Raw genomic sequence first — 13,276 nt, 5'->3', positions numbered from 1 at the left:
CTCCCACAAGTTGTCCTGACCTTTCATATGCATGTTATTGCACACCCCCCAGATACATACACAAAATAAAACTTAAAAGCTAAAACTGTTTTGGTGCTAGGAATGTGGCTCAGTTGGTAGAGTGCTTTTGTAGCACACATGAAAGTCCTTGGTTCACAAAATCAGAGGCAGGAGGATCATAAGTTCAGGTTCATCCTTGGCTACATAGTGAATTGGAGGCCAGTCTGGTCTACATGAGATACTGTCTCAAAATGATAATGATGATGATGGTGATAATGATGATGATTTTGGTTTTTCAAGACAGGGTTTCTTTGTGTAGCCCTGGCTGTCCTGGAACTCACTCTGTAGACCAGGCTGGCCTCAAACTCACAGAGATCTGCCTGCCTCTGCCTCCTGAGTTCAAACTGATTTTTTAAAAAATCCAAACTTTCAGTACAAACAACCCAGAAAGCCTTCATGGTGTGATTCATTCTCCTCTCTCTCTCTCTCTCTCTCTCTCTCTCTCTCTCTCTCTCTCTCTCTCTCTCTCTCTCTCTCTCTCTGTGTGTGTGTGTGTGTGAAAGGAGAAGTCAGAATCTACACTGTCCTCAGAAGTCTGTAGTCTGTTTCTGCCTTGGTCTTTCAAGGGCAGAGGCCTCTGTGTTTGGGGAGAAGCTGATGCCAGGCAGTCCTGACCACTTTTTGCCTTGGTCCCAGCAGCCCCTGAGTTAGACTCTCAGGAACAACCCCTCTCTCCTGTGTTGAACATGGAGGTGGCCTTGGCTTTAATCACTTCTTTTTGAGATAGGGTCTCATATGTCCCAGGCTGGCTTAGAACTTGCTGTGTAGCTAAGGTTGCCTTTGACTCCTCGATGCTGTTGCTTCCACCTCCTGAGAACTGAGACGGTAGGTGTATACCATGATACTGTGTATGTGGTGTGATGCCAGGGTGTGGACAGAACTCAGGGCCTTTTGGAGACATTGCCTTGGTTATTATTCTCCTGCCTCCTACAGTCTTGTTATATAGTAGAGTCAGCTTTGAATTCTAATCCTTCTACCTCCTGAGTAGGAGATTATAGAGGTGCATCATACCATGCTTGGTTCTGCTTGCTGTTCCATGATGAAGAATTTATGGTAAGTATCTGTGGTTTTAGGTTCCCTCATGACCCTCTAGGAAGCTAATGTATGCAGATGTGTTATAGCTAGCCTCCTCAGCTCTTGGTTCTTATAAAGAAATCATTTGTGTTATTAGGTGACTGAGAGTCCTACCTGGCTGTGAGGGTTGCTTTTAGTTGTCAACTTGACACAGCCTAGAATCACTTGGGAAGAGAATCTCAATGAAGGATTGTCTACATTGGGTTGGCCTGTGGACATGTCTGTAGGGGATTTTCTTGATTGCCTTAATTGATGTGGGAGGAGCCAGCCCACTATAGGAGGCACCATTCCCCAGGCAGGGAATCCTGAACTGCATGACTGGAGAAACAGAGCTGACCATAAGCAAGCACATACTCGACATGCAAGCATCTCTTTGTTCCTGACTGGATGCCATGTGACCAGCTGTCTCAAGCTCTTTCTGCTGTGACTTCCCTGGTTGTAATGAACTGTAATCTGGAATTGTTAACTAAAATAAACAATTTCTTGTCTTAAGTTTAAAAAACTCTTTTTTGAGATTTTATTTATTTTATGTGCATGGAATGACTACAGAGGCCAGAAGAGGGCATCAGATCTCTTGAGATGGAGATATAGACAGTTGTGAACACAGGTCCTCTTAACTGCTGAGCCATTTCTCCAGACTGCCTCAGTTTGTCAGAGTATTTTATCACAGCAGCAGAAATGAAACTAGAATATTTTCCATGGGTTGGTTACACAGAATATGTCCTGAGTTGCTTCTGGTGACAGAAACTCCCAGAAAGCAACTGGAGCAAATCATGGGTCCGATGGTCACGGACTCACATTGTGTGTAAGAAAGCTGAGCCAGAGAGAAGTAGAGCCTCAGCTGAGCTTCCCGGCATGGCTGGATCTAACTGTTTCAGAACAAGGAGGGTTAGGTCTCCTGAGCCTGGCCTGTAACTCCTGGATTGCTCTGACCAATCTGAACTTGGCTGGTCATGCACCTAGCACCACCACCCACAGAGAAGCTTGGACAGGCCCAGCTGATGAGTCCTCTTTTTCCTGATTACCCAAAAGGGAAAAAAGGGAGGCAGAATGAATAAGGGGTATGTAGGACTATACACTGGTCACAGTTTACAAAAAATTGTGAATGGGGGCCTGGGGATGTAGCTTAGTTGGTAGAATGCTTGCCTAGCATGCTTCAAGCCCTGGTTTCAATCCCCAAGACCCTATAACCTGGGGTGTAATTGCACATGTCTCTAATCTCAGTATTCATGAGGTAGAGGCAAGAGGATCAGAAGTTCAAGGTCATCCTTGGCTACAAAGCAGGTTAAGGTCATATATCTGATCTATATGAGACCCTGTCTCAAAAGATTTTTTTCTAGCTGTAGATGATGACACACACCTGTAACTACAGTCCTGAAGCAAGAGGACTGCAGATTTGAGGACAGCTTGTACTATATACATAAAGACCTTGTCACAACAAACTCATTGCTTCTCACATTCTTGTTTAAGGTTAAAAATGAAAAAACAAGCAATAAAAAATAAATAAATGAGGCTGGGCTTGGTGGCACATGGCTGTTATCCCAGCACTGGGGAGTCAAGTTCAAGACCAGCCAGGACTGCATAGGAAGACTCCATCTAAAACAAAACAAAACAAAACAAAACAAAACAAAACAAAACAAAACAAAAACAAACAAAAAACCCCAAACAAAACAAAACAACCCCCCAACATCCTCAAATAAATAAAATTTTGTACTTAAGTATTTACATCTATATGTTTATTTTGTGTGTGCACATGCGCATGATTGCCATGGCCCACTTGTGGAGAACGTGCACAAGTCAGCTCTCTCCTCCCACCTGCTGGTCCTGGGGTCAAACTTAGGTCGTCAAGCTGTGGCAGTGCCTTCACCCACTGAGCCAACCTGCTGACCCTGAGAGTCTCTGCATTTTATGATGCTTCAGCATCCCCAGGCCTCGCTAGCTTGGGACAGATAATCCTTCCCAGAACTAGCTGACTGCTAGATGGCAGGTATGTTGTCTTTCCAATAAAAACCAACAAGTCCAGAAGCCAAGTCCTCAACCCCTCTTTTATCTGATGCTTACTAAATGGATACCACCCTTATTCTAATGGTCCAGTGCTGATATAAACACTAGGAGGAATCTCCTTGAAGCTGAGAAAATCACTTAAATTGCCTGCTCACATTGCCCACCTTGCCTGGTCCCAAGCCTGTCACACACACCTGCCCTGCTTTTATTCTTCCTGTAGAAAGTATGTTGAAGTTTCTGGTCCGTGCCTCCTCCATGTTCTCTGACTGACCTGTCCTGTTTTTTACTCTTGAAACAGAGTAACCAACTCTCCTTTCTTTTGTGTATACTTGTGTGTGCATATCTGGGTATGTGCAGGCATGTGTGTTTAGGCTCATGCTCTAGTGCACACATACATATGGAAGCCAGTGGTCAGTCTTTAAATTATTTTAAAATTTTTACTTATTTACTTTAAAGTTATTTTATTTATTACTTATATTGTTTATATTTTGAGAAAAAATTCTCACTTTAAGCCCTAGCTGGCCTGGAACTCACAGAAATAGGCCTGCCTCTGCCTCTTAAGTGCTGGGATTAAAGGTGTGCACCACCATGCCTGGCTCCAGCCTGTTCAGTTCTTTTGTTGAAGCAGGGTCTCGTGTAGCCCAGGTTGGCCCCTAATTTGTTGTAGAGCTGAGGAAGACTGTGTGCTCCTATCCTCTCCAGTCTGCTTCATCATTCCTGGGATGACAGGACTGTGCCGCCAGGCCTGGTTTGTTGGTTTATTTTGAGACAGGTTCTCACTATGTCATGGCTGGGCTGGAACTCATTATGTAGATATCTGTCTGCCTCTACCTCCTAATAGCTAGAAGTAAAAGCATGTGCCACTATACCTGTTCCACTTTAGTTTTTGAAATACAGTTTCCCACTGAGGCTGAAGCTCATGGACTGAGCTAGGCTGGCTGGCTAATACATTCCATGGATCCTTCTGTTATTTCCCCTGGTCCCAAGTTACAATGCATACCAACCTTGCCTGGCTTTTACAGTTGGGTTCTGGGACATCTGAACTCAGGTCTTCACGCTTGAGAGACAAGCACTTTACAGAGGCATCTCCACAGCCTCACTTCTCCTCTTTTACTTGGAGTTTGCCAGTCTGGCTAAGCTGGCTTGCCAGCAGACCCAGCACCTATCTACCTGTCTCTGTCTCCAGGGCTGGGATTAAGGCACACGACTGCTCCTGGCTGTTTTCCACGGGTTCTGGGACAGTACTCAGGTCCTCATGCTTGCACAGAGAGCATTTTACCCATAGAGCCACCTCCTTTGCCCTGTTTTTTCTTTTCTTTTTGTTCTGTGCTGAGGACAGAGGCCAAGGCCTTGTGCATGCTGGGCAAATGCTCACCACTAAGCTACAGCCCCAGCCCCAATACACTCTTCTTTCAAAGGCAGTTGCCATCTTGCCTTACCTGATTCAAACAAGTAAGGGTGGTTTTTGTCTTGTTTTGTTTTGAAACAGGGTTTCTCTGTGGAGTCCTGGCTGGCCTGGGACTCACTGTGTAGACCAGGCTGACCCTGAACTCAGAAATTCTCCTGCCTCTGCCTCCTGAGTGCTGGGATTAAAGGTGTGCATCACCACTGCCTGGCATCAAATCATGATGCTTTAAAGGCTGAAGGTGAAAGACCAAACTGCAGGACACTCGTGCCATATGTGAAGGTATCCACCTGACTTCCCAAGGCCTCTGGGGAAATCTCTGGGGAAATTTTCAGTCTGGCCTTGGGCCCAAGAGTCTGTGGCATTCTTATCTAATGCTGGGTCCTCACAGTCACCAAATGAGAGCAGGCCCCTTGACTGCATACAGCAAGAACCACATTTTGATCTGGTACAACACATAAGCTGCCTTTCTTGTGAAATGACTCACAAGCCCAGGACAGACTTTCAGGAACCCTCAAGCAGGGCCAGGTGCTTCAGCCTGCAGGTGCAGGTGGTCTGGATCATCTAGGCTCTGCTCCTGACTTTCTACAGGAGGTGGGAACGATGACCACAAGGTTGATAGGAATAGGAACAGCACAGCAAATGCCCCATTTTTGCAGATGGGGACTCCAAGGCTCAGGTGAATTCACCTGCTACAGTCATACAACTAATGTCCTTCATGGGACACTACTGCTAACTAACCACTTTGCCTCATCAGCTGGAGAGGACAGAACCAGGTCTGTGTGTGGGGGTGTGTCCTTGTCTGTCCTCTATACTGGGTGGCAGGGCCATTATTCTTGGCCAGCGGGCTCTGGAGACCTGTAGCTAGTCAGTGGGTTGGAGTAGGTGAGGCTTCCCAAAGCTTAGCTGGGGCTGAGCCTACCTCTCTCCCCTCTTCTAAATCCTAGCCCTGGACTATATTTGGCAGGGCCTGGGGCTCCTTGGGTAGGTATTGGAGGACTCTAGGTGCTCAAGAGTGCTTTCATCTGGGAAGCTAGGTCCTTGTCACTTAAGACCAGGTCTCTTCTTTGTTTCAATCAGTGTTTGTTGGGAGAATACTAAAATCACAAGAAGCGGGGTGAAGCAGAGGCCATCAAGAGGTGAGTTTGGGCTCAGAGGTTTTGTGCACTCAAAGAACTGATTCTAAAGGGCTGGCAGGTCAGCCGCCAGCGCAACCAGGACCCTCAGTGGGCACCCATATCTAGTCTACATATCCTGCTTGCCCCAGCCTTTTTCCTCTTAGCCCCCAACTTTGAAGGCTCCCAGGTCTTCTAAGCCTTCTGGGTGTTCTCCTGCCCACCAGGTACACTGCTGCTACCCTAGGCCCTTGGCACTGGACCCATGGACCTGTAGTGTCTCCCCAGGCGCGTCTGGCTTTCTCTTGTATGATTATATCCGGAGCACTCTGTGGAGTTCACACTATTTCAGTTATTTATTGACTGTCGCCCCATGACACGGGGGTTCGGGGACATGAAGGCAAGGAACTTTGACTGTCTTGTTTACTGTTGGGTGGCCAGCTCTTGAGGATATGCCAATTGGGACAGGCGCTCCCACGCCGGGCTGGCAGGTGAAGGAAGGGTATTGTGAATGAGGGTCATCTGGAGCCTCAGGGTGTCTGCCCCGGTCAGCCCGTTCCACCCATGCGCTGGATAGGACTGCCCTCTAGCGGCCAGCTCTAGAGTTGCGAGGGAAAGCCCCCAGGGCGCCCATCTTTGCCCCTCCCCCATGCCTCTGGAACTTACTTTGATCTCGATCTGCTCTTCCATCTCCTTACTCTTCATAGCGGCGTACTCCTTCTCCAGCCTGTGGGGACAGAGCACACGGTCACCGTCCCCGCCTCCCCGGGGTTGGGGAGGGCTTCCCTCTCGGGATCTCCATTCCCGGGCACTGACCTCTTCATCTTTTTAGGGTTGTACTTGACCTGGTAAGCCTTGAGGACCAGCTTGTCCGGGCAGCTGTCAAACTGGTGGGGGATCACTCTCTGGAAGTACTGCGGGGACACAGGAGTCACTGTCATATGGGTCCTGACCATCAGGCTCTGCCTCAGCTGTCACCGTATCCTGCTACTGCCGAGGACCGGCTTCTCCTCGTCTCAGCACCTAGTCTGTAGACTCTGGCTATTCAGCCAGCATTTGTAGTGCTAATGAATGACTGAGTGAGAAGGAACAGCTGGGGAAGACCGGAAGGTCTGCCTTCCCAGGATGCCTTTGGGGGAAACTTGAGAAAATCAGGCCCGGGGTTTGGGGGTGGGGATCAGCTTGGCTAGCTGTCCAAGCCTAACCTGAGTGGTGTCCCGGAGCCAACAGTGGGAAGAGAGCCCCAGAACCCAGAGTGGAAGGAGAGAATTGGATTGTGAGTCCTGTGATCTGACCATGGGCCATGAACCCTCCTCACTCTTTCTTCCTCTCCCCAACCCCACATTAACAACAATCATAAATAAAATTAAGTTAAAGCAATCAGGCGAGAGGACCTTCTGAAGGCAGGGCTGGGATGAATGGGATCTGAGCATTAGGGAACCTTCCTCAGGAAGGGGGTAGACAAGCCCAGTGGACAACAGGTCCTGTTCCTCCGCCCAGCTGGTCCCCTCAGGCAGTCTTGGACAATGGATGCCCGTGTTCACTGACACAACTGTGGCTTTTGTGCATTCTTTCCTGAAGCACCAGCTGGAAGATGCTGGGAGGGGGTAGGGGCCTGTGTGATAGGGAAACCATGGTGAGGGGAAAGCTGGCTTCTGCTCTAGCATACTGTGCCAGGGGCAGGCCCAGGCAGGGAGGGGCTCCCTCACATGTCCCCCAGGCTGAGAGATGGGATGAAACCATATTGAAAGTCTCCCAGTTCAGCCAGGTTACTTTGCAGGCAAGCTCTGGGGACTTGTAACAAGTGGGTGGGAAAGAGTGGATAGGACCTCCCCAAATCAGGTGACTGTGCTGGCCTCCCTGTCTTCCCAGTGCTCATTTGCTGGCTCTGGGCTGTATCTGACAGAGCCTGTGTTTCCTCAGAGGATAGCAGAAAGGATCCCAGATGCTCAGGAATGACTTCCATTGGGAAGCCAGGCCCTCATAGCTTAGAATCTTGTACAGCTCAGGTTAGCCTTGAACTTCTGATCCACCTGCCTCCACCTCCTGAGTGTTGGGATTGAAGCCATGTATCACTCTGCCTGTTTATGTAGTGCTAGAGATAGAACCCAGGGCTACATGCATGCCAGGCAATCACTTTACCAACTGGCCACATCTCTCTCTCTCCTCTGTCACAAGGGAAGGTTTCCTGTGCCTGTCACCTCCAGCAGAGTCAGTCTCACCTTCCCAGCTATCCTGACTCACCTGGGACATGCCTTCCATGTCCAGTTGCATCAGCTCTGTCTGGTTCACTTGCAGCAGGGCGAGGCCAACTCGGAACACAATCTCCAATCCCTGCAAAAGCAACCATGGCCCCATGAGCCCCCTGTCCTCTCACCAGTGAGTCCCCCGTCCTCACACCAAGAGGCTCAGACCCTCCTCGCACCCTAGCCCTTCCTTTGTCCACGTGGTTGGTCATGATTCTTTCTTGGGGTGTGATGTGACTCCCCCCACATGCAGAGTGGAGTGGGAGCAGAGGTGCTCTGTGGAGCACTCACCTCATACATGAAGATGTCAAAGACCCGGGTGGCAACAGGCAGGGGGAAGGTGGTAAGGAAGAGTGTGAGGAACCAGGATGATGCGTACATGGACGTGTGGAAGCTCTGTGATCGGAAGTGGGTGTTCAGGTCCGGAAGCTGCTCCTGTGTGGGGAGGGGGAGGCTGGTGGGCACGGAGAGGGAGGCATTGAGCCTCGGTGCTCCTCACCTCTAAGGAGCTGACCCACCCTGGGCAACCTAGGTCACCCTTAGGTCCTCTTTCAGCTACTGTGTCTGGGGAAAGCTGCGGCATACTGAAACTTAGAGTGACATGGGGACACAAGCAGGACTTGAGGAAATGCCTGTCAGTGTGTGATTGACTTCAACTTCAGGCTGCTAGATAGTAGCAGACTACTGGGAAACTGAGGCTGGAGAAGGTGTCAGAGCCCTGGGCTTCCTCCTTGAACCAGTATCTCTCTGTGCTATAGATTGCACATCTGCTTGGCTGTGTAAATTTTAGGCCTGTGAAGGTCTTAGGCTTTTCAGCCTGGGGTTGCAATCACTTCTTAACTTTGAGAGGAGCAGATGCTGGGAGTCAAATTATTTTCTATTTGTGGGTATGTGTAGGAAGTGTGTATCTGTTCATATGTATGTGCCTGTGTAAGGTTGTGTGTGTGTGTGTGTGTGTGTGTGTGTGTGTGTGTGTGTGTGTGTAGGCCAGAGGTTGATACTACTACCTTCTTTGAGACAGCATCTCACTATATGGCCCTGAATGTCCTGGAACTTGCTATGCAGATCAGGCTGGCTAATGAATACACAGGGGTCTGGCTGCCTCTGCTTCCCAAGCGCTGGGATTAAAGGCATGTATTACCACGTATTACCAGCATGTATTACCAGCTGTCTCTATCTATTTTTTGGCCTTTAATCTCAGCACTTGGGAGGCAGAGGCAGGCAGATCTCTGTGAGTTCAAGGCCAAGCTGGTCTAAAAGCAAGTTCCAGGACAGCCTACAGAGAAACCCTGTCTCAAAAAACCAAAACCAAACCAAATCAAAAAACCCCAAACAAACAAACAAAAAAAGGTGTGTACCATCATGCCCAGCCATGAAGTTTCTTTTCTTTTTTGGGGGTAGAGAAGGATATTGGGGATCAAACCTAGGACCTCACAAATGCTAAGCAAGCATGCTATCCCAGCCCTCTGCATTAACTTCCTGCTTGTACAACTATCAGCTCCTTATGGAGCTCTACTACCCTGTCCTCAGAGCCTTAAAGAGGGGTCTTCACTGATAACTCACTGACGGCACAGTTCTCTTGCCATGGGCTTCTTGAGCAGGCCAGTGTGTATAAGAGTATAAGAATGGTGTATGCATGCATGTATATGCAGCATGAACACTTAGGTTCTGTCTGCCAGCCAAGAGTGAGCCCTGTGGGGGTTGCTATTTATAAATGGAGACGTCTGCAGCTTCCCCGTAATCAGCAGAGGCAGGCAGACAACACTTCTTCCTCCTTCCACCACACCCTTAGCACACGGAGCCAGCCCTTCTCTTCCCACTCTGCTTTATTGGCTCTGGAAGCCCCTTTAGGAGTCAAGGGGCCCTGTCCTGGCTAGCCTTGTCCCTCCCAGCATGCTCCAGGGTTGTGTTCTTTTATCTCTGGGGGACAGGACAGACAGAAGTCTCTTTATGGGCCTGCCTCTCCGTCTCTCTCTTCCTTCTGTCTTTTCCCATTTTCCTTCACTTCCTTTTCCTCCTCCACAGAACTAGGATTCTTACACAGCTAAGCAAGTCCTCTTACCACTGACCCATATTCCAACCTCCCAGCTCTTAGATTTTGGGACAGAACCTCACTAAGTAGCCTAGGGTGGCCTTGAACTTGTTATCCTCCTGTCTCATAAACCCAAACACTAGGATCATGGGTATATACCACCTTGCCAGGCTCCAGGCACATTACCTCTGCCACCACTCCCCCTGACCCCCTTTCTCTTTCAGACAAGGTCTCATGTAGCTCAGGCTGGCTGTGAGCTTCCTATGTAGTTGAGACTGACCATGAATTTCTGATCCTCTTGCCTCAACCTCCTAAGTCCAGGGATGACAGATGTGTACTACCATGCCCAGTTTATAAAGTGCTGGGGATAGAACCCAGGGCTTTATGTATGACAGACAAGTATTCTACCAACTGAGACACATTTCCAGCTCCCAAGGGTGATTTCTCAGGCCTACATTTTCCAGTTTGGGGGATTTCTGGAGATAGCTTCAGTGTGGCCATCCCAGGCCTGCTTACCTGTAGCATGTACTCAAACTGGTAGATGCAGAGTCCCAGCTCAGCCATACTGGGTTTGAAGAGCTCCCGCAGCCGGTACTCCTGCATCAGTCGCACGAACACACAGAAGGCCTCCTCCTCAGGCATCTGGAGGGACCAGCAGTGTGTGTGTATGTGTGTGTGTTGAGTGACAGAAGGATGGGAAGAGCATTCTCAGACTCTGGACTGTGTCATGGTACACAGGGGCCTGTTTCTGTCCCACTTTATTGTTAACTGTACCTGGCTACGGGGACCCATCCAATAAACCATAAATACGGTCAGTACTGTTTACTGCTGGCTGATGTTATTTGCTGAGGGCCACTGACAGAAAACAGTGGGGCTGTACCTAAACCTTGCTAGTGCCCTAGTTCCATCTACCTGGTCGGGACATCCCCATTCACTCCTAGCTGTCTCCTTTCTCCCTGTCCTGTGCCTTCTGATTTCTCTGGAGGAGTCTCAAAGCCCCCACAAATACCCAAATCCTTGACCCACGGTTCTTCCCTGTTCGACTGTTCCTTAAGCCCTGTCCCTGTCCTGGATGGTACAGTACCAGGACCCAGGCAGCTTAAGAGCCTAGCCCCTCTGTATCCATCCACTGGAGGCTTAGCTTTGCCTTTGTCAGAGGTTACAGTGAGCCGGCTGCTGAGGAAGGCTCTGGCCCTAGGAAGTCCCTGGATGTAGGGAATGCTCTTGTGCCCATCTCTTGAGATGGACCCCAGGGTGGCCACTTACCTGCATGAGGAGTAAGCCCACAATGAAAGCACTGCCCTGGCAGTAGCCCACTTCCCGATCAACCAGGGAGTATGCCTGGAAGGGAAGGAGGCTGGGTGAACACAGTGTTCCCACCAGCCCCCACAGAGGTATCTCAAGTGGGGACTACTACTAAGGTGGCTAGAGCCAATGCTGGGGCCTCACTTTCATAACGTTGAACAGGACTTCCTGGCCCAAGCTGTCCTGGCCTTTGAAGAACTCATGCTCTGGGTAGGTGCGGGCAATGTCCCTGCGGATCAGCTTCTCGCATGGTGAGGACATCTTGAGTAGCTCTGAGTACTGGTTCTTGACAGGCATATCTGTGGCACTGCACAGGAGCTGCCAAACGATGGCCCGGAAGTGATGTGGGATGCCCTTCCGGATCAGCTCCTGTTATGGGGAGGGGTGAGGTAGGGAGAGGGAGGCCAAGGCTGGGCTTTGCCCCATGCACTGCAGCTGTCCCAAGGCCAACCCAACCCATGCTTTTAGGATGGTACAAAGGACATCTGAGTCACTGTCCTTTAGCTAGTCATGGTGCTTACTGAGGGCTCCCCCATCCTTCAGTGACTCCTCTATCACTAAGCTACAAACCCAATTCTCATGCCTAGTTTCTGTTTGTATGCATATTCATGTATAAATGTGTGTGTGTGTGTGTAGGTAGGTAGGTAGGTAGTATATACTACAGCACACATGTGAAGGTCATGGAACAACTTGCATCTGCATTTGAAGGACTGATTCCTTCCTACCATGTGGGACCTGAGGATAAAACTCAGATTGTTAATCTTGTCAGCAAGTGCCTTTACCTGCTGAGCCGTCCACAGTGTTTTTTGAGACAGGGTCTCTTACTTGGCTGGGACTCGCTCACTGGGCCAGGCTGACTGGCCAGAGAGCTCTAGGGATCTGCCTGTCTCTGCCTCCCTAGTGCTGGGATTACAAGCACGTGCCAGCATGCTAATCTTTTTACAGGTGCTGGAATAGACGAGGTCTTCAAGCTTATAGCAAGCACTTTAGAGACACAGCCCAGCCCCCACATTCTTTTAAAGCCATTGGTTCTTTGATACAAACTTTCACTATGCAGTCCACACGGGCCTTCAACTTGCAAGCCTCTTGCCTCAGTGTCCTGAGTGCAGGGGCCATAGGTATTTACCATCACACCAAAGCAGGAAGCAAGCAGACACAGGACCTCCCCGTCCTACCCCCTCTCTCCTGTCCCTGTGTCCCATCTGCACATCTCCACCCTTCTGCCTAAGCTGTGCTACCTGGCCTTGCCTGGTGGATAAAAGACCAGGCTGGCCAGACTCATGCTCATTCCACATCTGCCTCAGGCCACCTTGAGTAGCTTCTCCTTCCTGCGTCGCCACTCTTCCCACTCGTTGGCAATGCGGCCCCAGAGAATCCATGTGTCCTCCTCCAGGTGGCTCAGGTTAGAGGAGGCTGAGGAGCTGGATACTAGTGAGGAGCCGCTGTTCCTCCGGGAGCCATTCATGGAGCGCATGGACTTGGAGTCGGCCTCCAGGAGCCTGGGCAGGAAGGGTGGGAGGGAGGAAGCCAGAAAATTCCAGTGAATCCTGGACACAGGGCCCTCTGGAGTGCCTGACCTCTTAGACTGGATCCACATCACCTTCCTTTCTTTAAAAACTTTTGTGTGTGTGTGTGTGTGTGTGTGTGTGTGTGTGTGTGTGTGTGTGTGTGTGTGACGTGCCTGTAGGTGCATGTGGAGGCCAAAAAAGAGCATTGGATCTCCTGGAACTGGAGTGGCTGTGAGGATTCCCAACTGGGGTCCTCTGAGAGAGCAGCCAGTGCTCTTGACTGCTGAGCCATCTCTCCAGACCCCATGTTGCCTTTCTTGCTAAGTGACCTTGGCTATTGACCTAACCTCCCTGAGCCATGCCCTCATCTACTGGCCCTTGGGAAGTCATTTGTGTCCCTCTTCTGTCCCAAGCACTGGGCTGAGTGTGTGTTTCTTGACAGAAATCTCATGCTCAGACCAACTTTGCACAGCAGATTTAGGGATGGTCTACACTTTATAGAGGGGCTCAGAATGCAAGCTCTGGCT

General features: G+C 49.8%; 1 protein-coding gene across 7 annotated transcripts in view; it reads right to left on the bottom strand.

Annotated features, from left to right (window-relative positions):
* Nucleotides 1–13,276, bottom strand: part of Evi5l (ecotropic viral integration site 5 like) — a 43,399-nt gene that overhangs the window by 10,144 nt on the left and 19,979 nt on the right. For 4 of the 7 annotated variants that reach the window (XM_059249675.1, XM_059249674.1, XM_059249673.1 and 1 more), the window contains 8 exons: nucleotides 12,551–12,740; nucleotides 11,386–11,610; nucleotides 11,203–11,277; nucleotides 10,453–10,578; nucleotides 8,196–8,339; nucleotides 7,903–7,992; nucleotides 6,475–6,572; nucleotides 6,325–6,385 (listed from right to left, as the gene is read on the bottom strand). In XM_059249675.1, coding sequence (XP_059105658.1) covers nucleotides 6,325–6,385; nucleotides 6,475–6,572; nucleotides 7,903–7,992; nucleotides 8,196–8,339; nucleotides 10,453–10,578; nucleotides 11,203–11,277; nucleotides 11,386–11,610; nucleotides 12,551–12,740 — 1,009 coding nt within the window. Of the gene's footprint in view, nucleotides 1–5,990; nucleotides 6,143–6,324; nucleotides 6,386–6,474; nucleotides 6,573–7,902; nucleotides 7,993–8,195; nucleotides 8,340–10,452; nucleotides 10,579–11,202; nucleotides 11,278–11,385; nucleotides 11,611–12,479; nucleotides 12,741–13,276 lie in introns of those variants that run through there. The other 3 variants (XM_059249679.1, XM_059249677.1, XM_059249678.1) reach the window with 3 other exon arrangements.

Source organism: Peromyscus eremicus, chromosome 23 (genome assembly GCF_949786415.1).
Source record: "Peromyscus eremicus chromosome 23, PerEre_H2_v1, whole genome shotgun sequence".
In the NCBI taxonomy this organism is placed as follows: Eukaryota; Metazoa; Chordata; class Mammalia; order Rodentia; family Cricetidae; genus Peromyscus; species Peromyscus eremicus.
Note: the sequence above shows the minus strand (reverse complement) of the source record. Positions and strands in the feature narration are given on the sequence as shown.